Raw genomic sequence first — 957 nt, 5'->3', positions numbered from 1 at the left:
AAAGCGGAATAGAATTTCAGTAGTGAGGATCCTTGGAATTGATTTGGTGAAGTTGTAATCTTGGGTAACTTTATCACCTTTTCGATCGCCATTACAGATGTTCATGCTGTAACATGTCGAGAAGCGTTCAGATGGGAATATTACTGAGATTCTGAAATCTGGTAATGTCGTTATGCTGATTGGAGATGTGCATGGTAATCCTTTTGAATCATTGGAGACGGTGATATATTCAATAGCCTGTATGATTTTTGCCAATAATAAGACTTACTCACATGATACTACCTAGGTAGGCCATTAGAGTTTCAGGAAAGGTCAATACTATCCTAGACATCTTTAATCTAGAAGGTGTGAATGGTGGAATGATACCCTTGAGTATAAGATCTAGATAGGGACTGTGTAGTACTTTTCTAGTAAGGTTCAATATCGTTTTCGCGATGTTCCTTCCATTGAGACTCTGTAAGATGTTAGCTGAGGTTATATTTAGTTACCTACCACCTACTAGATAATTGTCTTCAAGATCTGTTCGAAACCACCAGAGGTCCGTAGTGGTTTCATCCACCCACTTCAACCCGTGACACTTCACTTGGAACAGATAAGAATGATAAGGAAATGTGGATATTCACGGATAGCTGCATAAATAAATCGGAAAATACGAGTAAATTGATAATAATTTCTTGATTAAGTAAGGCGAGCCGATATAAAGTTTCTTTCTCGTGTCCAGTTACTTTTCATCCGAGAAGTATATCACGCTTCACTTCATTTATACTGACATTTTCAATATTTTATACACCTCTACACAAGCAAACCCGAATGAGATACGTACCCGATATTCAAAGGATGATATTGATATTAGCCTATATTCCTAAGGTTACTCTCTCATCCGATTTGACGATACGAGATTCATGATAGAGAAAGGCAATAAGAATCTGACATACAGATAGTTCGTCAGTCATGAGC

General features: G+C 37.5%; 1 protein-coding gene across 1 annotated transcript in view; it reads right to left on the bottom strand.

Moving 5' to 3' along the window:
* The window catches only part of SS1G_13263 (hypothetical protein), a gene marked incomplete at both ends in the record, with an annotated part of 2,505 nt that extends 2,400 nt beyond the window's left edge, over positions 1 to 105 (bottom strand). Inside the window, one exon of the mRNA XM_001585697.1 lies at positions 78 to 105. Within this exon, the coding sequence (XP_001585747.1) occupies positions 78 to 105 (28 nt within the window). The remainder of the gene's footprint in view (positions 1 to 77) is intronic.
* Positions 106 to 957: the final 852 nt, after the last annotated feature.

The sequence above is a fragment of the Sclerotinia sclerotiorum genome, genomic scaffold, assembly GCF_000146945.2.
Source record: "Sclerotinia sclerotiorum 1980 UF-70 scaffold_24 genomic scaffold, whole genome shotgun sequence".
NCBI classification, from domain to species: domain Eukaryota; kingdom Fungi; phylum Ascomycota; class Leotiomycetes; order Helotiales; family Sclerotiniaceae; genus Sclerotinia; species Sclerotinia sclerotiorum.
The sequence above is the reverse complement of the archived record's forward strand: the minus strand, read 5'-3'. Positions and strand labels throughout refer to the sequence as shown.